The sequence below is a fragment of the Cyrtonyx montezumae genome, unplaced genomic scaffold (assembly GCF_038088225.1).
Source record: "Cyrtonyx montezumae isolate F1298 unplaced genomic scaffold, pur_monq_1.0 scaffold_14, whole genome shotgun sequence".
Classification (NCBI taxonomy): Eukaryota; Metazoa; Chordata; class Aves; order Galliformes; family Odontophoridae; genus Cyrtonyx; species Cyrtonyx montezumae.
The window spans coordinates 6,717,735-6,742,733 of record NW_027071870.1 but is presented as its reverse complement, the minus strand read 5'-3'; the positions used below and the strand labels follow the sequence as shown (position 1 = coordinate 6,742,733).

General features: G+C 35.0%; 1 protein-coding gene across 1 annotated transcript in view; it reads right to left on the bottom strand.

Annotated features, from left to right (window-relative positions):
* The window catches only part of PLXDC2 (plexin domain containing 2), a 228,017-nt gene that overhangs the window by 51,463 nt on the left and 151,555 nt on the right, over positions 1 to 24,999 (bottom strand). The window contains exons 5-6 of the mRNA XM_065731348.1: positions 8,323 to 8,445; positions 5,323 to 5,441 (exon numbers count right to left, since the gene is read on the bottom strand). Coding sequence (XP_065587420.1) covers positions 5,323 to 5,441; positions 8,323 to 8,445 — 242 coding nt within the window. The remainder of the gene's footprint in view (positions 1 to 5,322; positions 5,442 to 8,322; positions 8,446 to 24,999) is intronic.

The window sequence follows — 24,999 nt, the reverse complement described above, 5'->3', positions numbered from 1 at the left end:
GAAATTTTGAATATGTGCTTTAGAAGCAGGAAAAAATAAGTAATATAAGGAAATCTTGCAAGTTAAATGAGTATAGCTAGCTCTTCAAACTGATATAACCAATGTCAAAGAGGTAGTCATACGGAACAAAACAGTAAAGTAGAAGGTAATCTGTAACCTAAGAAAAACTCTTGAAAAACTACAGCATAATTAAATCTGCATTTTCAAATATGTATTATTCTTATAGTATGGGGAAATAACTGATTTGACAGAACCAAATATTTAAGTCTGTTAGTGATGAGTTTACTGTGTTTACAGGTGAAATCTTTTTTATGAGATGAAAGGATAAAGTGAGTGTTAACCATATTATGACTTTTTAGAGAATACACCCTTTTGATAGGAGGCTTGTGGTAAACGACATGGCTTTTTATTGAAAAATACATCCATATATAGTTAGCAAGCAAATAGATACTGCTCTAAATTTCTCATCTGAATGACAAGATATGTCATAATGAGTTGACAAGTTGAACAGTTGAGCAAGGAGTTTTATGGCATTGTATTTGGAAAATGGATTTTAAGTAGAATAATTACAAAATATATGTTGGCTCTACCATCAACAATAAGCACTCTTCTACTGTGTAAGTCACAGGTATATGAGTGAGCTTCCCAAATGCATGCTAGTGCTGTGGACACTGATATCTCTATTTCTGGTTAAATAATTCAACAGTAAGGAGAATAAATACTTTGAATTTATGCTGAATTCCATTCTTCATTAGGAACAGTATTCTAGTCTGTATTTTCCACCTGTGAACTCTCAAATTTTATTCTTTCAAATTTTCTCTGAAGATTAGTCAAAATCTTACTCTCCAAAAAAAAGAATACATTAATGGCCTCTGACCTTATTCTGAAGGAGATGGTAAGCAGGGTGCAATTACTGCCCCACATCAAACCCAAGTGAAAGATAAGAGCCAGTGTATGCTGCAAAATAATAATTAGGAATACAGTAGTACTTATACGGGGATTTCATTGCCAGTTTCCTCAACACATATTAATTAAAGACCAAATTGCATGAAACTTATTTTGGAGTTTTAAGTTAAATAAACTGAACACTGCATAAAACCAAGGATCCTACTTCCATGTTAATATTTTTGATAATAATAGAGAGAAAAAAAAAAAAAGAATGTATAATGCAGCCAGAATATTTGTTCAGATTGTTCAATTTTCATATATTCTAGAAACTACCAGAAGGCTTGGAGAGTTTGAAGTCTCTGTAAATGGAATATGTTCCATCACACATATAAAGAAAATCAATTTCATACAAGTGCCAGTAACTAACCACACACATTCACTTCTGTCTACTTGTACAGTAGAAAGGAATTCTAAGTCCCTTAGAATTATTTCCTTACTTCACATTTGGGCAATGTGAACAGGCATTTCAAGTTTTATAATAGTTTCTGGATAAATAGGGAGCAATTACTATTTAAATGAACAAAGAAATCCTTAAGGAGAGTGAAATTCAGAAAAATATCCTAAACCGTTAACAAAACCATTGGTACCTCTGCCTAATTTGTCCTGAATTAATCATGGAGGAAAACAAAACTAACTGTTACACTGGGGAACATTATGCTCTAGCAGGAAAAGATTATAATGAATAGTTGTATTGTTCAAGAAGAAAAAAGAGCTTCTGAAAACTGAACTTCTGTGAAATTTAGAACATAAGGAAGTATTCACTGCTAAATCATACAAAAGTATTCCTTTACAGAAAATATATATATATATTTTCCTATTGGACAGAATATTCAGTAACTGAAGTATTTCGCATACAGTAGAGGTGTATCACTGAAATTTTCTTTCAGCTGACATATTAAACACTTCCCACACCACTGAATAATGGTGTAAGCAAAGTGTAACTTAAAATGAAGATATGTGCATGTTAAACACACTAAAGTGGTAAATATATAAATATTTGACTTGCTTTCAAACCTTGCTACGTTTTTTTTCCAAATAGGAACAGAAAGAACTGTACTCCTTATGTAAAAGCTGCTTGGATATTCCCACTGTAATTCAGTGCTAATAATATGTTGATATTAATTCAGACCTTAAGCCAATATTATCTTACATTCTGATATTAATGTTCAACTGAATCCAGTATTAGTGTACAGGAGGAGTATCAGATAAACAGATTAGCAAACACGATGGTTAGGATTTTTAGTAGGGCTAGATTCACCTTTGCAGAGCATATAAGAATTAGACAAAATACCAAACTGTGCACTCTGCATTTCAACTATTTTTCTCATTCTGAAATGTCTGCACAGATACTTCACTTACCTACTCACTTTTCTGAAAGATAATCAGATGTCTCCAGATTTCACAATTTTTTATGGCTTAGACCATTTCCTACATTTTTATTTCTTTTAGAATCCATTATGGATTTCAGATAACAACCATGAATTACAAACTCCTTCCTGCTAGGGAAACTACAGAACACAGAAGATTGGGCAGAAGATCTCCCTGAATCTCAGCAGACTCTAGCCAAGACCTTGCTTTGGTTATCAGCACCAGTTTAATGTGGTAGCAAATGTGACGTAGAAGCAGGAAGGAAATGAAGAGGGAGACTAAAATGGTTTGAATAAATCACAAATAAAAGGAAAAATCTAATTCCTATTTGTATTTCCATTAAATGTATAATCAAAATTATTTTAAAAGTGGATTCTTCAAGATAAATTCCCAGCATCACTCACAGAGTTCCTGAGGGATGCTTTATAATATTACTGGCAACCTGTGAAATACATGTCTTACATTCATGTTTCAGCTTGAAAGCTTTCTATGACAATGCAGTGAAGACCTGAAAGGTTTGCCATAAATCACTGTCATCTTTGATGAAATGTGATGCTAACATGAAGTGGCTCCAGAAAGATGGTAGACATCTTCTCTTCCTAATCTTACTCATGCTAGTGAGGACTCATATAAGTAATTTTACTAGAGTTAATTGGGCTCCTGACAATATGGCAATATGACTCACCGACAAGAGAAATATTTCCAGAATGGAAGACTACAGAAAGCATTGGATTCAGCAAATCCATTCCCATCCAGATATATAAGGTCTGGAGATAAGTTTAAATTTACAAGTGTCTCAATTTTTCTCTTTGGACAACCTGTATCTGATCAGTAATTGGAAACATTTTTTCATTTTCCTGAAAGGGTTGGTTTTAAAGAAGTAAGGCCCACTGCGAGTGTAGTCTTCTAAAAATGTTGTCCTCCAAATTAACTACCCAAGTCCCGTTGAAATATATAATTGTAATAATCTGAGATTTCACAAAAAGTTTATCAAATTATTTGCAGACAACAAATACGTAACTACTGTCTTAGAAAAGCCTTTGTCCTTGACTGTGTGCAACAGTTCTAAAGAAATTTTATTCAGGACAATAACTTGTGACTGGCTGCACCATGCGGGGGAATTTGAGAGGGTTCCATTGCTGAGCAGTGGAAAAAAGCCATAAATTACCACATTTGTAAATTCCAATTCTTTGTATCTCAGGATTACTGAAACTGATATTGATAACATCCTACTCCTGGAAAGCAGTAAAGTTCTGGAGGAAGTTCTCAGTAGACACAATGAGAGCAAGAAGCCCATCCAGTGTGAGCACAGAAATTGATAAAAACATATTCTATGCCTGGCATTGAGCATCACTGTATCCATTTGTGCAAAATGAACACAAGATACTATCAATTTAGAGCAGCAACTTCTATCACCCATATTAGACTATTTTGCAGAGTGCTAGACAGTGACAGAAAGGGCTGAGGATCTGATAGCCAAGAATAGCAGTTTTCTGTTAACAAAACCATTTTGATGTCAGAATTCAATAATAGTTCTTAGCAAATTTATCTTAGAATTACAAATTGAAGTAACGTAGCTCCCCACTTCTCTGGGCCTTAAAGTCAGGACATTTTCTGTAGTCTTTAAAATATATTTTTTTTCCTTTAAAGAGGTTTTGACAACAGGAGATAAAAATGCTTTGACACAGTCATTTGATGAAGCTCGAGCTCCTCTGTGGTAACTGGAGAAAAGACTTTCTGAAAGTGTAACCAAAATTTTAATAAAGTGCACAGATGAATACTATGGCACATAGTGTTCAGAAACAAACTGAGAGTCTGAGACACGAGCACATCTTTTTAAAAGATAAGGAAAAACAAGTATGTGTGCATATCAGAAGATTCTTTGATCTACAAAAATAATTCAGTTACAGTAATCTGCAGCAACTCTGTTTGCAAGGTGCAAAGACATCTATCTTAAGATATTAATGCTACTAGTAGAATAACCCAGACTCTCACTAGTTTTCTGGTGAAGGGGAGAGTAGCATGGTTTCATTCAGGTACACGGCTTTGACACAGGCATGAAAACTGTGTCAAAATTGTGAGCCTGACAGCACACAATTGTCTGCAGCAGAGAGAGATGAGAAACGACATTTCCCCAAATCTGGAAAATAAGTTGTATGACTGGTAGCATTTTCTTTTTATATGGAAAATAAAAATACATGCACATATTCAAGGAAAAGTCACACTTTCTTACATTTTCCATGTCAAACTGAGATTATAATATTAAAATGATCAAAAAAAGAAAGAAAGTTCCTTCTCCTTGCAGACTTAAGCTTATCCACTTTTTGATGGTCATTTGCAGCAAACTCTCTTGGAGGTATAGCCTCAGCACTAGTCTAATATTAAGAAAAAAAGATTCATCAAAAGAAATATACAATTGAAAGACTTTTAAAATGCACAAGATGCCATCAGAGACAGCAACATACTGATGCTATGAAGATAAACCAGATGGCTTCTATTTAAGCAGTGTCATCACAGAAATGGAAAGCCTCGTGGAACTGAAGACACAAAATATTTATTATTTGAAATATATAGATTTTTAAATACTTCAGTTGACAAGAAATAGAAGACGTGAAGGAAAGATAGACCTTCAACACTAATCATCGATGCTAGAGTATTTAAGATAGTAGAACTAAATGAGAATATTGCCCTACCTTTCAAAGCTGCAAAAAAATCTACTAAACAATCAAGACATTGCTAAACAACCAATACTTACAACCATAAAAAAAAGGGCCAGCTGAAATCTAGGAGTACCACACTTGAGCCATATTGATGCTTTTCAAGTCCATCACATGAACATCACTTTTACAGTAAAATGTCATTTTCTGCAAAATAGGTAACTTATGAGCAGTATAGAAGTGGTTGTATACAGTAGAACTTTAATACATCCACCAAAAATGGAGATAATTTCCTGACAAGTATAAAGAGATTTGTCTACTCAAATGACTGTTTTCAGACCCAACTTACTTCTTTGTAGCCGAAAATGATACGCCCATCATTGAGAAGGGTGGCCTGAAAAGTGAAACTGCCCAGGTTGTAATTATCCTGTAGATGAACATGGTCCCACTGGACAACTAGTGCTGTGCCTGTGAACCCCAGAGAGGGGGTAGAGAGGCAAAGGGAAGAAAAAAATGTGAGAAAAATATTAACTGACTGTAGGAAAAGTAGTTAACTGCAGTTAGTTGAAACATAAAGCAGCAAATTGTCTATTTAGCAATTTTCAGCCCAGCATCTGAAGAGCCAAAGATATTACAAATACACATTACAGATGAAATCTTCTAAAGGGCAGACATTACAATGCCACACTATCTCCACCTCAGCTACTCACACAAAAATCTTAAATCAAGAGTGACCAAATAACTTGTCTGGTGTTACACAAGGAGCCATGAATTTCTGAAACAAAATTCAACATTCACAGGTGTGCTGACACAGCTTTTTTTATTTTACTATACTGTGCACATATATATATATGTGTGTATATATGTGTATATATACATATATATATACACACCATGAAGGCTTTGAAAAACAAAGTGCTAACAGCACTGCTTGTTTTGTGAAAGCTATTAGTTGAAGAATTCATATTCTTCCATTAACTATGCATTAATATAAATAGCATTTATTTTTTTCTGCACAGTGCAAGCCCCTGGTGAGGCTCTGTAAGTTGAAAAATATTAGGAGCTGGCAATAAATAAATTTAGCTTGAATTAAAACCACTAACAATTCATAGATGGAGTAAATATTAAGTCTGGAGTGCAGAGATTTAGTTGTAAAAGACTTGTTAATATTCACAGGAGCTCTCTGACTGAATATCCACTTATTGCAATAAAAATGTACCCCAAGTGACTTGCATACCCTATGAGCATGTAGTACAGATGTTAAGGGTTACAGACATTTTCAGGCAGCTTGGCTGAAAGACACTTATCACCAAACTGTGCTTACTGAAAATATTTTTTCTCTAGAACTATATGCCATACTCAACTTACTGTTGTTTTTTTTTTTTTTTTTGCACTAATGGGAATTATATGCTTTGATTCACAACACTTTAATTTTGCTTCTTGAAGAGTGTTCAGGGTAGCTCAGTATGCTTCTAGCTCAATGCATTTTTGACATATCCTCGAAATATCTTTTGTTACAGATTTTCAATGCTGTAACTATTAATACATCTGGTCAGAGGATGTCACTGAACTATGAGCATCCAAATTTTTGGTGCATACTACAGTAAGTATGCATTGGCCCATGCATCTTTCCTAAGTATAGCATGCTTATTAATTTGATCTTATTAATATGTTTATTTGAGCATTTGACTATGGATTTTTCCTTTTGCAATCATGTTTATTAACTGTTTATTACTAACGCTTATTTGAGTGTACTAAATTTTGTTTTAAAGGAATGTATCGCTTTACTGGAGAAAACTAGAAACATTTATAGCCAGTCACTAAGTGCATCTCAGAACTCCAAACAAAAGTGGATGTCAGCTTCCTCCAAATCACCGTGTCCTTATTCCCAAGGACATTTGTATAGGTTCATGGGAAGGCAGGCAATTAGCTCTGTGATGGAGACTGGTCAGGTCGCCACACTCGGTACTTGTCCAATACAGATGCAGCTCTAAACTAGCACACTTTCCCAGAGGAATAAAACAGTGATGAATAAGCAATAAGGAGCTGAAGAGACAACTTACACTTTTCAAAAATTTGGGGTAAAATGGCAAATTCTCTGTCCCAAAGTACCTGTGGTCCAAAAGATCATCATACCTTATGCATGAGGAAGGATGTACAATCTCAAAAGTATATTCAACTCTGTGATAGAAGCTAATAAATCTGGTATGGAATACAATGATAATCAGTAGTGTCTTTCCTAGACTATTCCAGTTCTTTCAGGAAAGATGACAAATCTCAGGCCATGGTGCCAGATTATATAAAAAATAAAAACACATTTTTTTTCTTTGAAAATTCAACGAGGAGGATGTTCTCATGTAACTCTGTTGAATACTTAAGAAGTAAGGATTAGAACATAAGAAAAAATTATAACTGGGTGAAAAGGTTATAGGATACATTTTGATCCCTGACCCGAAGAAGACAAATGAACACACTTGATTGAAAACAGGATGTACTACTGGACATGGTCATAATCTTTGCTCTAATTCACTGTGCATAACCATACAAAGGATGGAACAGACTTATCAAGGAACATCTAAAGGAAACAGATTTTTTGATACTATCTCTAGGTTTTAAATTAAGAATACAGAGTAACTGACATTGTATTCAACCACTAAAGTCCTGAGGTAAGGCAGCAGATGTCATTTAACCACACAGGTTATGTTTTCAAAATATTGATTAAAACCAAGTTCATGAAAAAATGTCAACACTTAAAAGCGTTGACATTTGAAATATTTTACAGAGTTTTGACTTAGCAAGCATAGCAGTTTACCTTTTAACCTTTCAAAATCTTTTCTACGGGGGACTGTTGAGAACTCATGGTATAGATGAGCATATTGGATTCCAATCCTGGAACTACATGCACACTTAGTCTTTGACAGGTTTATTAACCTTATACTTGCTTCTGTATAGACTTGGTATTGCACTCCATGAATACTATTTATTTCCATTTTAGCCAAGGAACTGGACAGTATTTTCTATATAATTTTTCAAGGAACAGGAACTTGTACTTTTATAGAAGACAGATTTTTCCTTTTAAAATTGGTAAAGCACATTGCTAGCTCAAGTTTATGTACTTTAATACACAACAGCTATCTATCCAATTAGGAAAAAAAAGCATTAATGACTCTTTAACCATTTTTCTAAATAAAGACATTTTTTGGATGCCTAGACACATGGTTTATATAGCCTATGAGATTTTTAAAAATAAATATTTAAAAAATCTTCAGTTTTTCCTTCAAAAATATTTAGGAAAATATGAAGAATCGTGGGACACAGACACAATTCTTTATGATGGACTACTACATACCATTATCAAAGTATCTGACTGTTGAATTTCTTGATACACTGGGATCAAAATTTGCCATTAAGGGTGCAATATATTGTGTAGCTGTTAGCATTCGATGCACAACTTCTCCAGTATATATGAAACCTACAATAAAGAAAAAATAGTGTGACCATTTCAGTAACTTCTGAAAAGATTTAACAGAATAGCAGGTTTAACTAGGCATTGCCAGTGCAGTAAAAGGTCTTCTGAGATAGATTTATTCCACCACCAATTTTGTAGTGAATTAAATAAGAGCTAAAATTGCAGGAAGATGTTTGTGATGGTTGTCAGAAGAACAAGATCCAAGAAAAACATCTGAACCACTAGTTCAAAAAGACATTTTCCATACAGAAAAAAAACAAAAACAGAGCAAACACAAGGAAGACAAATTCCAGTTATGGACAAAAGGGAGATAAGTGGCATTATCAAAATAAGTCATTTACCACTATGCATATTCCATAGTTTCTTCCACAACTTCCAGCAGTTTACCTTTTTGCTATTTATTTATCTACATGTTTATTTTTGCAAATTATTACCTCTTCATAAGCTGGGCTAATATTTTATCATATTACTAGAGAAACAGACTAAGAGCTCATTTCAGACAATCAGAAGTGACAATCTTTAAAAAAATTCAAACAAAGAGTGGAACAGGTAGGATTTTTCATGATTGTAAGCCAAGATGTAATTCTGGAACATTCTCTGCAGTGTCAGATCACACCAGTTTGTCCTATTCATACCCAAATCCACAATAGTCTTCAGACAATTTCAGTTTCCCATGTCCTGGGCTGCTTTCATCAGCAGTCTCACCTAAAAACTCTTACTAGTTTGGAATTAGAGTTTTTCTTCTGAGGAAATAAACTCATCTGTTTACTTAAATGTCAGAAAAAACCTGCAATTTTAAACAGTTTATGGTCTACAAATGAACCTGCATTGTTAAGGCTCATGAACTCCAACTAAAAAGAGGGACTACTTTAAATGCCCAACATAGAGCCTGACTTAAGAACTTTCATTCGGCTGTAGTGTCTATTCTTAAATTCTATTTATTAAATGCCTTTTGAAAAATTCTGTTACCAAGGTGGTGAGCTAGGCAACTAAATACCTTTTCTTCATTCAAAGCACACCCATGTATTCAAAGAATGCAGCATTTTAACATCCAATCTACTAAATCCCAGAATTAAACCACATTGAAGATTTTTTGAATTAAATATCTAAATAATAATTTTTCTCTTTTGCTAATTGACAGAGAAAAACACCAATTAAAAAATGAAAAACAATCACACATATTCACAAGTCATTCACAGACATTATAAGTCATCATTTTAGTAGGGTAGCCAGCAGTCCTAACAAAGAATAGTCCATGAAATGTAGTTCACTTTTTTCCTATTTATTTCTGCATACTTCTAAAATATCACTACTTTGAGAACCACTCCCTCATGTTTATTTAGACATGTTAAATAAACACAATTTCATAAAATATTTGTGCTTTATATTATCTCCATGGTCATGTGTGCATATATTTTAACACAGGTCTATAACCTTGAAATCATTCCTTAATAATATTTGAAGACAATATGAACAGAAATTCTGAAGCCATATTCATGTGTTACTCTTAGCCTTAATATTTCACTACTTATTCATCCCTTGCACAGTGCTCCCATCTTTACTTACAGTTTCCCTTTCAGGTTTTCAATCCTATTTACAGTACAAATGTCACCTTTATAACTAATAATGAGGCAGAACACAATAAGAAAACAAAAGACTTGCTTGTGTTAGGACGGATAACTAAGTCAATCAGTGCAGATAATTAGTAATCAAAGAGCGTATTTCCAAGTGTTTGCCGGATGCAGCCTTACTTTAGACAAAAATGAAAAGCATGAGGTGGATGATAGCTGGGAAGCAGGCAGGCCTTGCATGAAGATCATTCTAATGAGAACTCCAGTCATGCATTGGAACAACTTGAAAAGAAACACGAAGTCATTTCAAATCATCCCAGACATTCAAAGGCTGTAGCCACTGTGGAGCACGGACATTTTATCACTGCCACTACAATTTAAAGAAAGCAGCAAATGTAAAACTAACTTATTCCTGAATGGAATTCTGTAGAAAATTGGCTTATACTACCTGTGACCTAATTTTCTGACAGTGGTAAATGCTCAGGGGGGATTCATTTAGTCAGGAAGAATATTTCGGACCTACAATTTCCTGAATCAGTTAATCTCTCCTTTGTGGGAGGAGCTGGTAGAGCTCTCTTCCAAATCTCTCAAGTACTGTATAAAAAACGCTCCTAAACACTGGAAGGAAATCAAACAGGAAAGAGTGCTCAGAATACTGTAAGTTTTGCATGTATATATAAATCTAACAAAAACTAAGGATGAAATAATACTAAAGCCACTTGAAAATTAACAAGGATGTAGTCTTAGACCTCATAATGAATAAAAGAACAGTCATAAAAACATATGGGAAATAGATATGTAATAAATATATATTGCTACTAAACTATAAAAGCATATTTTTTCTTGATGCAGGACTCTTAGTTGATTTTAAAATGCATTTAAAATCTCTCCACTTTGAAATATTCTCTTTATGTGATGCAATTTAAAATTTTCAGCTGTAGACTTTCTTGGCTAAGGAAATTTTCCTGGAAAACTTTTTAGATAAAAAATGTTGTTCAATGTTCTGAAAGTGTAAAACTATTTCATTAGTAGCTTTTGGGTTGGCAGACCATCTCTAACATTTCACTTATATTAAAACATGCCAAATCAGAGCTCTCCAATCACTTCTGTTGGTTATGCTAGCCTGTCATTTTAGTAGCTTATGGGGAACAGCCCTGGATGCACATCATGATTTGGGGGCACAACAGATGAAGCAATTAATCCAAAAATAAGATTAGAACAATATGCACCAAGATTTCCATGGTTTCTGTTTCTTACTCCTTGTTGCACTTAAATTAGGACAATTTTTAATAATGTTTTCCAGGTGTGCAGAATAATAGAATACACACTCAAACTAGCACAATGAGGCTTTTGAAATTGCTATTGTGCATCTATAAAGATACGACAAAAAATGAGATATGCAGGCAAAACACAAATGAAATATCTATATTGATAATCATCTTTTTCCTTCTAAGCCATTACACGAACAAGTTAAATAATACAGAGCCTGGTTTTATGTATCTGATGCTACAAAAAACCAGTTTAGCACTTTAGGATCTAGCTGTATTAGAACAAAAGTCACTTTAGATTATAATATTATGTGTGATTTTTTAAAAAAAATATGTAAAATAACTGGTCAAATCTTAAAAGCATAATTATATGATTCTGTGCTTTGATTAGTACACTCCATGTTAGAAGCTCAGTATTTCTTGAAAGCTATTATGACACTTTAGCTACTGGTAAAGTGGGTTGAACTTCGCCAGAAGCCAGTTGCCCAACCAGCCATTCTCTTAAAAAGTTAGAAGATGTTCTGGCAAAAAGAAAATTTTCAGTGGATAAAGATTGACTGAATCTGCTAAAAAATATAACAAAAATAATGATGTTAAGTAACAGTAATAAAATAAGTAGATGTAGAATTACGCCTTGAAATAGTTATCACATTGCACTCATTAAAAAAAAAAAAGCTATAAAAGTGCATGTTCTACAAAATAATCTCTGCTGGAAATAAGAATATAAAACAATACCTTTTTCTTCCTGAAATACCAAAGCATTTAGTGAGAATAGAAATACTCTAAACTACATTGTGTATCCATCAATTAGCAGTTTGACACGGACACTAAAAATAGAACTGTAACTGTATTTCCCTTTCTTTCACAGAGCTTGACCAAATGTCAAATATGTTTGGCCAAAACTTCATTAAAACAATCTACTTATCAATTATTTTTGTCATGATAGCATATGTTGGCTCGAGTATATTTTGTACAAAATCATTCATATTTCCCATTACAGATATCAATGTCAGTTTTAAAATCTACAAAGCCAATGTGTTTTAAAAGTTCTCTTTCCCCATTAGCTAACATCCTGAACCCTCTCAGAAAACCTCCATCAAAATTGTTTTTGGCATAGAATGTGCCTGAGCATGTTGCCTCATAGGAAAATGAAAGACAAATGATGCCCATTTTTTTGAGAGGTAGCTTAATTCCAGGTTAGAGCACGGACAAGATGATTCTTGGAACTTAAGAATAAGTGAAAAATTATGCAGTAAAAAAATAATAATATAAAGATGCAATACAAGAATCTGGAGCTCAAAACAAATTACATCTTTTCCCTTCCTATAGAAAGAAAATCTTATACAAAATATTAAATATAATAATTTAAAAAATTACAAGAACAAAATGTTCTTTTTGAAAAATAACTTATTTTCATATCAGGCAGCTAATGTTAAGTGAAACCATACGTTAAAAGCCTTATTAATAGTACAAGCTGTGGTTACTTAGCTGGAAAAGGAACAGTCTGCCTGCAGTTAATGAACAATGAAAGGTTTTGCATGAGAGAAAGTGTCACCGGGTGAAGGCAGAGCTTCCATTCAACCATACAGCTCAGTGTGGGTTTACTCAAGTGCCCTTGCAGCATATAAACTAGAAGGCAAATAACAGAGCGAAACCAGAAATGGTTTTCCTAAGAGGGTAGGCTCCAATCCAGATCACTCAAGGGAAAGCCTTGATTTTAGCTTGTATATTCAAATATGCAACAGGCTTAGCAGAGATGTAATAACACATACACATAGTGAAAGAGGAACTATTTTGCTGAATAGAGGAACTATTTCTTTCATTTCTCCCCATTCATTTTCTTATTTAAACAGGGTGAAAGCATAAAACATCTACTTCTCATTTTCCTCCAAATTCCTCTGAAAACTGTTAGTGCAGCCAAGAGAGAAAACTGCAGCAGAACTGGCAGGAGCTTCTTGATTCTCTGGCCACTTCTGCTTTGGTCTCAGCATAATCAAAGGCTGTGGTATCTTCTATGACCCCAAAGCTACCTCATGGGTAGCGGTGCTTCAACTCCCTCTTGATCATCTTAGACCCCGGGCACTGATCATTTTTGATGCAACTCAAAGTCAGCACAAGTACAGTACCATACAGATGAATGTTTTCACAGTTCTCACAACTTTACTACCCTTCCTAGTAATAATATATTGATTAAAGACTGACATTAAACTAACATCTGAGGATCTACTTCCTCATCCATGATGGAGAATATACTAGGACAGAAGAGAGAAAAAACTTATTTTGATCCTATTTTAAACAAACAAACAAGAAAACACAGTAATCAGCTTTGAAGCCAAAGAAATGTTTAATGCCCAGCTTTCAGTCAAGCAGAGCTGGATATTGTTGACCAAAACAAAGAAAAGCTCCTTACAGCTTAATAGGGAAAACTGACTCACCTGCTATCTTAATGTATTCAGCTGTCAGAGATACTACTGTACCAAAGGAAAAAAGTGGATAAAAATTATTTCCCCAGTTTTCCAGTTTACTGCTTATAATCATTATTAATGCAAAACTGCATACATTTTTCTTGGTAAATTACTATTTACTGAAACAGTAGAAAAAACAGACCAGAAATATTGAGAAGTAATGCATAAGTGCCTATATAAACATCATGTAAGACGGAGGTTCTAGTAGTAATTTAAAATTTTAAAACAAGTCTTAGCACATTCTGAGATAAATATTACTGTCTTGATGACATCCGCTTTCATTCCACTTGAATAACTTCTGGATATTCACATTTATAAACAGAACACAATAAATAACTACGGAAAATCAGAATATTGTTGATTTTTTTTTTTTTATGTCAGGAATCCTAGTTTTAGGTACAGAAGTAAGAGCTAGTGAAACATACCTGCACCCTCTATATAGGTCACAGCAAGTACATGAGGAGAGAAAGGAACAGTAGTCTCTGCACACCTGATGATGTGTGTGCCTGGCCTCACACTCACCCCTGCTCAAATCACTGTAATACTTTGGAAAAGACCTACTACTGAAACCAGCTGACAAACATCCATCTAAAATTTCTTTTATTTGCCAGTCACAATCTAAATCTGAACGTGCAAAGAGAAAACTCCATATCGAAACCAAACTCATTAAATCTTTCACTACATGAACTAGTATTCCTTAATCCGCTTCCACTGTGGTTAGACACTGGAGAACACAGTGATCATCTGGTAAAGACATGACCTCATATGCCCAAGCAACCAAGATTTCCCCGAATGCCAGGAAATTGTAGGACTGTTGTTGCTTAGGCAAAAATAACAATCAGCTGAGATGATGAAGTATAGGACACCAGCATAACTCAAGAACGTATGTATTTGTGTTTTCAAAGCATAAGTCCTATTCTTCTACTACTGGAAAATGCCACTTTAAGGCAAATGATTCTCTTCGGTTATTCACCAGCACTTATACTCATCTTCTAAATTTTTTTTGTAGACAAAACTTTATTAAAAATTATCAGCTAATAAATATTTATCCATTAACTATTAAAGAAAATACATTTCAATCTTGCAGCACACAAAACAACCAATTTGCAAATACCTCCCCTCTGTTCAAATAAGAGACATAATTACATTTTGTGCCACATGTAAATTAGACTATAAAAACCAGACTCTTCCACGTACATTAACACCTCTTCCTGTTCATCTTTTATTAAAATAAATGTAATTGCTTCAAGAAACAGGGACTCAGCCCTTTTGTTGCAGCTACTCTTCTCCAGAGAGATAAAACATTGCTACTTCAGATTCATCTTCTCATTAAATTAGAAGGCATTTGTTTAGACTGGCACTGTACAAAGATATTACTGAACTAGTTATTACAATGGTTTAGTCCCATTCTTTTACTTAATTTGCCTTAGTGTAATTATAACCAACATACAATTTAACTGAAAATAACCAGACCAGGTCCCTAACCAGGAAAAAGTTATTTGAAGTTTATCAACTAGTACAATTCTCTTTATTTGCCTTGTCTGTAGCTACTAAGAATAGCTTCAAAATTTGACATGTTGTTTAGTTACGGGATGATTTCGTTGTCCAATTGGCTCTTTCTGACCTATCACTTATTTTTTGTCTTACCTTCTTTTATCTTCTATGCGGTAACACTAAACATTTGATGTATCTATTCTTATTGCTGGAATTACACCACCAAATAACTCAGTAGACACTTTTATGTTCAGGGGAAAAATGGCAAGATGTAGCATGGGGAAAATAAAATGAATCAGAAATCGTGTTACTCACATATTTATCTGGCGAGCCTGACAAATATTGTATCAGTGTTTAAAGCACAGCCCCCAAAGCACTGCACTGTACTTAAAATGTGTTTTTGCTATGATTTTCCAGATATTTCTCCATCAGCTATTTCATGATTAAGCAAATTCAAGAATATGCTATACTTTTAAGTCCCTAAAATATATTGGAATACTGAATTCTAGAAACAGATAATGTCGTATTTTCACACCCAGTCCTACATAACTATATCAGTATTTCTTTTATATTTCACTGAAGTAAGCTTTAAGTAATGTCATTTATCCCCAAATGGTAGATTTATTGTTATGTGTGTGGAAGAATTTTATCATCACTGCAATTGCACTAAGATCATAGTATAATTAAACTAAAGGATAAAAGCAACTGCATATCCTTCAGACAATCCATGAAAGTTAAATACCTTAATGGGCTTACAATATCAGTGTATAAACGAACCAGCTTCATGCCATTTTATAATTTTTTGCACCCTTCTAGGGAAAATGAATTAGAGACAGATTAAACAGATTTTTTGGCTTTGCTTTTCCTTAACTAGACTGTATGCACTAACCCTCTTCTTTCAGACTGAAATTAGGGATATCTCAAAGCTACATCCAAGAAGGCATAAATATAAATCACTGCTTTTTAATTGTGCAACCTTACAAGGACTTCCTGTGTGTCTTTACTTGAGAGAAAAAAGAAAAGCCAACCAGAATTCTCATGTTCTTGGCTGTACTTCTTTATTATTTTATCTAGATGTTTAAAGGTCAGAAGATCAGTTCCTCACAGCTATTTCTCTTTCTACTTTTTAATATTGAATGCATTACCTGGAAAAAATGAAAATGTGTAATGTATGTCATTCAGTAAATAACAGTTTGTTTCTCAGCTTACTGCAGTTTCCCAACTAATCACGGCTATTGCAAAAAGTATATGATCTGGTGAAATATAACCCATCCTAATGAAAATCCCAATCAATTCAGCAAGGGAACCTTGGGGTTTATGTAACTCTTCCAGTAAGGGTTTTTCTTCTGACATACCACATGACATCCATCATCAGAAGGTTGTTAGATATCACTAGGAAGAGTGGGGAAGCAAAATGAGCACTTTTAAGGAAGGACATTGTTATGGACTACAAGCAACCATCAATGATGTATCTGTTTGTATGCTTTTAATGACTCAGAACTGTGAATTCTTTCAAATTAAGGAGAAACAAACCTAAAGATAATTTAGAGTCTAATGCCTTATATCAGTTCCTTCCTGATCAAAAGCATACCTCCCCAGAGGAAATTCTTGGACAGAAGCATGAAATGCAGTATCTACTCAGTGAGATACAGCCACGCGATAGCTCCCAAGTGCCTCTCTGCTCTAGCCAAACAGAGACAAGCACTGTTCCTAGACAGGCTGGAACCAGAGAAAGGAGGATGGTGGGAGGATTATCTTGCTTAGGCAAAATATCTTAACAGCTGTGTCATTGCAGTAATCTTGGTATTGCTAAATCTTGGGGTGAGACTTAAATAGAGCTGTTGAGAAATCTAATTTTGCACTCAATTTCTGGTATACATCTCCACTTGGATAAAAATATTAGATAAATATTGGTTAGATAAAATATTTTCATGCCTACACAAATGTCATAAATAAAATGTTTGCATGAAATTAGGGAAAGTGGTATTTTAAGGTTTTAAAACATTAAATAAATAATAATAATAAAAAGGTTCATTCTTGAACAAAATTTTTTAGTCTCAAACTTGAAAATACTTGAAATCTTTTTCTTTTGTGTCTCTCTCCTCCCATATTTCCACTCCTAACATCCTGCCTATCTATGCTCTCTCCAGTTCCTCGTTTGACCACGTTAGACACAAAGTCTAGAGACAACACACAGTATGGGCTTTCTCAAGCAGGACTAATAAACAGTGAAGATACATCTCAAAACAAGAAAACAGAGGCTGGAAGACATTTATCTGTGCCATGGACTTCAGGAGAGCAAGTCCATGTGTGCCTGGCGCCTGGTACACACCAGGTTTCACAATTCACGGGCATATCACCATATCAGGCTCTGGTTGTACTCTGTATCCCTTTTATGAAAGGACTCCTTGAACACAGCCAACGTAATGAAGCAGCAGACAGCTCTGCCCCTTTCCATGACTTCACCCTCGCGATCAAAATTGGATGCACTACTCCTCAGATCTCCCAGAGCAATTTGTCTCCCTTCTTTGCGAATTTCTATCAACATGACTATCTGGGGAGAGGTAATGCTTTGAATGACAATCTGTACCAAACTAAAACAAAAAAGCTTTTGCTTCCCACCTCCCTACAGATATTCATAAACATTAATCAGGTCCTCCCTCAGTCTTATACCCATTCTGAACAGACCCTTTTTAATCCAATTCTTAATTTACCAGTTTTACCAGTTCTTTACTTATGACACTGTTCTACTATGTGGAAGATGCATATCAAGCAGCATACACATCACTGATGATAAATGTTGGTCACTTAATCATATGGTAAGTTACAAGCTGAAGTAGGATATCTGTGGTAAATACCATGTAATTATAGGGTACAGAAACAGTGATCCCTGTCTCCGAAACCAAAGTGCAGGTTACAACATAATTATGTTTAAACTTACCAAAAACAATCATCATGTGTGGTTAGACAGTATTTACCACGGAAAAGACATTTTGTTTCTGCCCAAAGAACATATGCTAATTCTTTTCAACATTATGAACACTACGGACAGTAACTGCAGCCCTAAGACTTCTCACACGTACAAAAGGTAAAAGTTGTGGCAAAGCAGCTAGAAAATTATATTATCTTAATATACGAAGTCTTAGGCAGACAAACATCAGCTGTAACAACAGTAAGGCAGTTCCAATATTCTGAGGTGAAAAATGTCTTTATGCTGCAAAAGATAGAATAGGCAGCTTTTTTCATCAGATATCAGCTGTAGAAAAGTGGTAATATATATGTATCTATTTTTTTTTTTCCATGAACATTTTAACACTTCCTTTGGATGAACTATGTACGAGAGAGTAATAGATTAAACCAACAAGATTCAGGACAAAATTCTTACCTCCCAGGAAATTTCAGTGGGCAAAATAAAATCTTGTGTGCATTCTATTATTTTTTTAAAGTAATGAAGTTCCTTAAAGTTTGAATTCAGAAAGCATGCACAGACAGATGTAGGAATAAAACTGCATTCAGCCACCACCTGCGCTCACAGTTGTCTTTATTGTTGGAGGTCATGAATGGCAGCAGAGGAAAAATGGAGAACCTATGAATTTTTTTTACCTCATTAAACTTGCGTAAAAAAAATTGCAGATTATTTATTTCCCTTGGAAGCACATAAACATATGGTTTGGCATCCTCTTGGCTGCTACCATAACTGCCACAGCTGCTTCAGGGAACCCATCATCACTTTTACTCCCATCCAAAAGCTGCTGTTTTCACAAGTTGCTATTGGAACGACAACACATTCATAGCTACGGTGAAATAAATGATCTTTCCCACCAAATCAACAGAAAGTTTTTCAGAAAATAAGCCAGAACTTTTGTCATCTGCAGATAATGCAAGAGGACTGTGGACTGGGTTTGAATCACGTAAGCCAGGCAAGGAGACAAACAGGAATATCACCATAAAGTGGTTCCAAACAACATAACAATGACACGTGGGAAAAGAACAACAGCTTTGTGCTGCAATTCCCTGGAATTGCCTCTGTCTTTCAGACTGATATTAGCAGAGCATTATAGGAGCAAATAACAAGGACAAACAAACAAACAAAAAACACAAAAGGACAAAATCATGCAAATACTACAACAAATTAGCAGTTTCTTAAGAAAATATTCTCTCGACATTGCACTATCTCTGAAAAGAGATTTTTCCCACATAACCCACACTACTGGACGTTGCCATTGTTGGATCCCTCAGAAGGAAGGCAAACTTCTTGAATCACGTTTGTAAATTGAAGATACATCTACTGATGCATCAAATTTCAGTGATCAAACAAATAAATCGAGTGGTAGAAAGAGCTAATTTGGTGCATTCTAAAATGTTCATTCTGTGAGGATCATTTATATTTGTCAATATCTTTGTCAAGAAATTAAAGAAAAGTTTCAAATGTCTACCACAAGTGCATGTTTTGGGGCACTTACTAAAGAAACTTCTCATACTTGAACATTAGTGCTATTTCTTCCTTGCAAATCTGCTCATACCACTGGTTTCCCATTCTCTTTGGGTTTCAGGACTCAGTTGAAAAGGTATCACGGGGCACTGTGTTCTCCAGTATTCACTGGACTACCTCATTTCAAAAGCCACAGACTGCTTTCCTTCAAAATCACTACAGAACATTCATAAATTCTCTCTTGGATATTTTCAGACTGAGTAGACACTACAGTTATATCAGTAAGATGGAAAACTAATAGCTGAGCATCAAATATAAATGTAGATAGAAACACTTAGACATGTTCTTACTTTGTATTTGAATTTAGTGGAATTGAAACTGGAAAAGAAGGGTAGTTTGGACATTTGTAACCAAGAGGAAAAAAACATTTGGGCCTATGGCTGCAACATTAGGTAGAGATTTAATGCTTAAATGGTTTGTAGAGTTGGGTGTTTATCCTTATAAACACTGCTTGTGGGGACAGCTTAAATCACCCGTACAAATGTCATTCATTTGTGGTCGGCCTCTGTGCACAGCAGTTGCAGGTTACATTCAGATATTTATTCATTGGAATTTTAACTGCTTTCAGAACAAGCACAGTTCACGGTGGCTTCCAAGAGAAGGCACTTTGGGTCTCATCCTGGGATTAAAGATACATGCACTGAAGACGATAATAAGATAGGGAAAAGTACACATAGCCACGTGGAACATCTGGGCTATCTTTGCATATGAGAGATGAGGAGCACATTGAAGCTATGAATAGCTGTATAAATCAACATTAAGGACACAGAAGCATAGAAAGTTACTGCTTCTTGACAGAAAACTGGATCTGGGAGCACAGTGAGAAGTCTGGATTTTACCAGGAGATATGATAAAGCAAAAATTCTGTCAATAAATCTTCTTATTTCAGTTCTCTTGGTAGATGTCTTATATGTTGAGGAAAGGGGAAAAAAAAAAAAAAAAAAAGGAAGAAGCCCTAGTATATTAGAAAAATTTTAGAGCAGAAGTTTGAGAATAGTTTGAAGGAGATTCAGAGGATGATGGTTGGAAAGGACTCACCGGGGAGAAAAGAGGGTTAAACTAGCAGCTAGAACCTTTTCCACAACTTGCTGTTCTGCAGATTCTGAGGAATCAAGAAACAGGAGATTTTTTCCTGCAACATCAGCTACAATGATCCTTGGCCTAATAGAGTTCCACTGCGTTATAATGTATTGAAGAGTTTATGACTCTACATATGTCATGCCATAAGGGCTTCATCAGAGCTGTAACGTATTATCCAGCACAGCTCTCTCCCCAGAGAAGATCATAGCCTGGGAGCCCACCATTCTGGATGTAGACATTTTACATCTTCCCTGGATGCTCTCTCTGGCTTATATGGGCAATATTGCATTGTTAGTTGTTTTTAAAACTCACCAAGGACATAAAAATGCATAAAGCCATCCTTCTACAATCTTTACACAAATTCTGACATGCATAAGTTCATAAGTTCATAAGTTCATAAGGTTGGAAGGGACCTATAAGATCATCTAGTCCAACCATGCAGAAATGCAGCATCTCAGAAAGTACCAAGAATTTCTAACAAAGTAACTTTGTGCGACTTACATTGATTCTATGCAAGTAATGTATGCTGACAACTAAGATCAGAAAAGCACTCAATACATGATACCATGTTCTGAGTGCAACTGTGTACGGAGTTGTATTGTGCTGCTCCTCTTCCTTCCACAGCTGCACAAAGGAAAAGCTTAAACAGGACCTCTCTGGCATTGCACTAACCCAAACAGAAAAGCACCATGGCTGGTTGCTTTCTCTGAAACCCTTTCCTGAAATTCTGATCACTCTCAGAAATGAATGCTTTGTCCTTCCTATCCTTCAGCAGAAACTTTCTTCAAAACCCCACCACAGAATGGATCTGCTTCTGTGCACTCGTGCTAATGGTTTGCACCAGAATACAAATTCACTATGTGTCTACAGTCTTGAAAGAGTAATTGTTAATAATGTCATGCTAGAGACTTTTTGCCTCCAAAACTAGAAATCAGCTTTTCAGTTCTTTAATGACAGACCAATATCACCTATTAAGAGCTCTTATTGGGTGAAGCCCAAAACAAAATGCTGCACAACTTCATTTCTTTTCATGTACAGAGGACTGTTACTAATACATAATGCACATCAGACAAAACCAGAAAATAACCTGATACACTCACTTGAGAAGCATCTATCTTGACAATGTCTGGAGCACAGAGAACACACAACAGAATACTCAGACTCTGATATACCCTAAGAAAGTATGGTTGAACTCCCAAGTCTGCAAAGAAAAATACAATGCACAGAAGTTCTCTCACTGTGTTAGCAAGAAAATTCATCATTAAATCTATTTTAACCATTGACAAGTTTTCTTCCTAGATATCCCAGGAACATTATGCCAGGTCTCTGACAAAAAGCTGGAATCCCATTGACACCATTGGGAAATGTTATATTTGAATCCAAACTAACTCATTATCACAGAATCGTAGGGGCTGGAAGGGAATTAGGATAGGAAAGGGAATTACGGAAGGGAATTATGATAGTGCTTCATTTCCTTCAGAGGAAAAGTGAGCCTTTTACCATAATTCTTTCTAAATCTCATCTGTAAACTAACCCACTCATGCTGCTTTCATACACCACAACTCCACATACAAATTTACATTTCTCATTCATACTAGATACTGTACACTTTCAGTGAAATTAACTGAAGTGAAAGAGTACAGGGAAAAAAGTAACATATGACTTTTCTAATTCATTCGATTTAGGGCTGCAACTATTGACTGTATTGACATTCTTTATTTTTATGCAGTTTCAAGCAATATTTTCTGAACTAGGTGCTGGAAAAAATACACAGATGATCTGTCAACACTTAAATAAAAGATGGCATGATTCACCAGAGTACTTCCTGATTTTTCTTCATTTTGGTGCTAAGAAAGGGATACCACAATTAAAGATTTAGGCCTATGCAGAGCAGCACTTACTATTCAGTTGCACATATCTTAAATGTTCACTGCTACTGACCCATTTGTGCTCAAACTGAAATTTGCCTTTTCTTTCAGTTCCCACAACATCACAAACAAAATTCTTTTCCTTTGACATTGTTCTTGTCTGAGCAGGTCTTTCCTAAGACAGTTAGGCTAACCTTTCAAGTATTTAGTCTATAATGAAGTCTTTCCTTCCTTCTAAATGCAGCACATACTCAACATTGTGGGCCTTTCCTGATTAAATAGTCTTCTGATGTCCAGAACATTGTAGTCATTTCTGCAACTGGCAACCTACAAGAATTTTCTAAACTTCACCTTATTTTAACTACAGATTTCTGAGAGACTTTTTCAAAAATAGTAGGACAAGGGATTCTGTGCCCAAGAAAGCATCTCTTTTGATTTTAACTGATTATCAGTATTATATGGCCTGTGCACTTGATACTTTTTTTAGCAATGTTATAATTTTCATCTTTTTCTCCCCAGAAATATTTAATGCTTATTTCTCCTCTTGCCTAAAATATTATTGAAGGTAGCTAGAACAGGAGAAGTCTGCTAGCTCTTGTAAGCTGCTTTTAGCAGCTACCCCAAATACACATCAAATCGCTGTTCATTTTCCTGTCCTGCTAGGTTTCCTGTTGGCAAGATCTTCACATATTTTGACACTGCATTTCAGCAAAGAACTGCTCATTTTATTTATTATCATGTTTACAAGTTTTGGTATCAGAGAAATGAGCACCTTATAGAACTGAGATAGATCATCTACCTTCAGCAGGTACAACCCACTCTTACCCCATTTCTCAGAGTAAAGGTCTGCTGGTAATATATTCCTTCAGCTCATCAGGTATGGTTTGCTCTTAATGGGACTGAATTTCTATACCAGGAGCAAAGTGAAAATGTGCTGTACTGCTACAATGCTCTGCTATGAAGATTTACTTCAGGCAGTGACTGTGACTTCTGAAACAGCAGATAAATGGGAAGAAAAATTGCATGCTGGTTGATAAGGTATTTGTTATCAAGCTGTATAAGAAACCTTCCTGCCAGGTTATCATTTGACTTCCCAGGCAAGGGAGTTGATGGGACATTAAGAATTCATAATGTTATGTTCAGGCACTACCTAATGTTTACCCTGTTATAAAAAGGCTTATCAAAAGCTCTCGAGTCCATATACGGCTTTTTCTTATATCAAGCTTTTCTTTTATTATATCGCTAAGGAACATGCAATTTTAAGCAACCTATTCCTAGAGCTTTAGTTTGTTTGGAAAGGGCCTTTACTCAATATGACATCCTATATCCTCCCCTCATCTGAGGAGCCTACCACCATTGCAGTCTTCTTTATTTTATTACTGCCACATAATGAAGCCTCTACTATATATAGAAATGTAAATGATATCTCTTTTGCAGTAGCAGTACCTCACATAAGGAACATCTTTTCAACTGCAATTAAATGGAATCCAGACAGATTGTGTTGAGATGTAAATACATTACTAAGCTAATTTTTTTTGATAAATACCTCTACAATCAACATCATCTCCAAGAAAAAATTCAGAAGAACTCAACAAGAAAGAAGTTTTTACAAGTACAAAAAACTTTTTTTCTTTCTTGAAGAAAACAAAAAGGTCACTCTTTTAAACTTCAAGACTTTTCAATTCTACAGATTTTAAATTTTTAGTCTTTCTAATTCTGCTATCATAAGAGCTTGCACTGCTATACGTAGACAGAATATGTGGTATATCGTATACATAGAATCAATGGAACGAGATCCACTAAAGTATCTAGTTAGACATACTAAGATACTTTACTTCCAGATGTTTCTTGCTCTGTTTTCATAAAATTAGCTGGTGTAAGTCAAGTGAACATACAACATTTGTTGATAGCAAGAAAATTCCAAGAGTGGAAGAAAAGGCTTTTGAGATTCCTCCCATTCCAGTTGGATGCAACCTTTCCTACAAACTTTACAATAGCAAGAGTCTGTAGCTAGATTCACAGTCTGTCATTTACACTGAAATTTGATCTAAAACATATGGTTTTTATTGCTGGTACAAAGTCACAGGTCACAGTTGGTATAACTAAAGTAATTGATTTGGCCAATTTTATGATTATTTGACACAGATGAGAATTGACACAATTTGGGAAATGGCATTGGTTGAAGCTCAAGCTTTATGGATTTTTTTTGTTTGTTTGTTTTGTTTTTGTTTTCCAAAGGTCTTGCTGGCTGTAAAGAAGGTTTTCAGAAAAGCACCCAAGTGTGCTCTTGGACACCAAGCTGAAGGGGGGTTGTGGTGA